Consider the following 905-nt stretch of genomic DNA (forward strand, 5'->3'; position numbering starts at 1 on the left):
TCCCCCCCCCCCCCCCCCCCGTGCCGTACCTTGACGCTGGTGTGGCTGGTCTGCGTCTCGGCCTCGATGCGGATATGTCCTCCGCTGTTCTCCTTACGATCCCGGTACGAGTTGTTGCGCGAGTGCCGGTTCTGGTAGGTGATGACGGAGGGGATGGTCTCGGCCGCGTCGGTCTTGATGAAGAGCCCGTGCAGCGTGGCCGCCGTGCCCTGAGAGATGGTGGTGGTCTGGTGGGGGGAGTTGGATTCGTCTGAGTCTCGGCAGTAGATCACCCCGCTCTGAGAGACGTGGATACTGGGAGCGCAGCCCATGCCTCGGCCGACGCGCCTCCGGACTCAGATCCCGGATAATAAACACCGACACTTGGGTACCACCTTCCTGTCGTCCACAGCTGCCTGCACACAGGCTGCTGTTTTCTCCGGGCATCGGCTGCGGGCTCAAATCGCTCTCTCCTCCACACACCTCCGTTTGAGCACATGAAGGAGGAGGGGGGGTGGGGGGAAACGTGAGGTGTTGGTGATTGTTTAATTCACGCGTCCCGTGAATCCGGTTCCTCCTCAGCCTCCGCTATTGCAGGATCTTGGTTTTCGATATCATATTAAGGACGAAAAGGTGTTTCAGGCTACAATATCTAACCCTTTGCTGGTGGCCTGTACCAAACGCTAGCGCATCTAGGAAATGACCCGAACTAATGAATAAGATTAATAAATGGACTAAACCACCTGGCGGCTGTTTATCACCTCTTTCTTCATATCCGGCTCTGTATCTCCGCTCATCCTCTGTGAAATGCTCGCATTTTAGGCCTGTGGAGAGTAACTGGCTCTATGAAATCTCCTCTGTGTCTCTACTTTAGTTATTCTGCTTGCCGATGATTGGCCACGGTCCATCCCTCTCTCTCTCTCTCT

At 55.9% G+C, this 905-nt stretch overlaps 1 protein-coding gene across 1 annotated transcript in view; it reads right to left on the minus strand.

The window, feature by feature from the left end:
- The window catches only part of pde8b (phosphodiesterase 8B), a 48,880-nt gene extending 48,085 nt beyond the window's left edge, over positions 1-795 (minus strand). Inside the window, exon 1 of the mRNA XM_035668564.1 lies at positions 30-795. Within this exon, the coding sequence (XP_035524457.1) occupies positions 30-311 (282 nt within the window). The 5' untranslated portion in view covers positions 312-795. The remainder of the gene's footprint in view (positions 1-29) is intronic.
- Between the last annotated feature and the right edge of the window lie 110 nt (positions 796-905).

This window comes from Morone saxatilis, unplaced genomic scaffold (genome assembly GCF_004916995.1).
Source record: "Morone saxatilis isolate NCDOM2014 unplaced genomic scaffold, NCSU_SB_2.0 Contig21, whole genome shotgun sequence".
Lineage (NCBI taxonomy): Eukaryota > Metazoa > Chordata > Actinopteri > Moronidae > Morone > Morone saxatilis.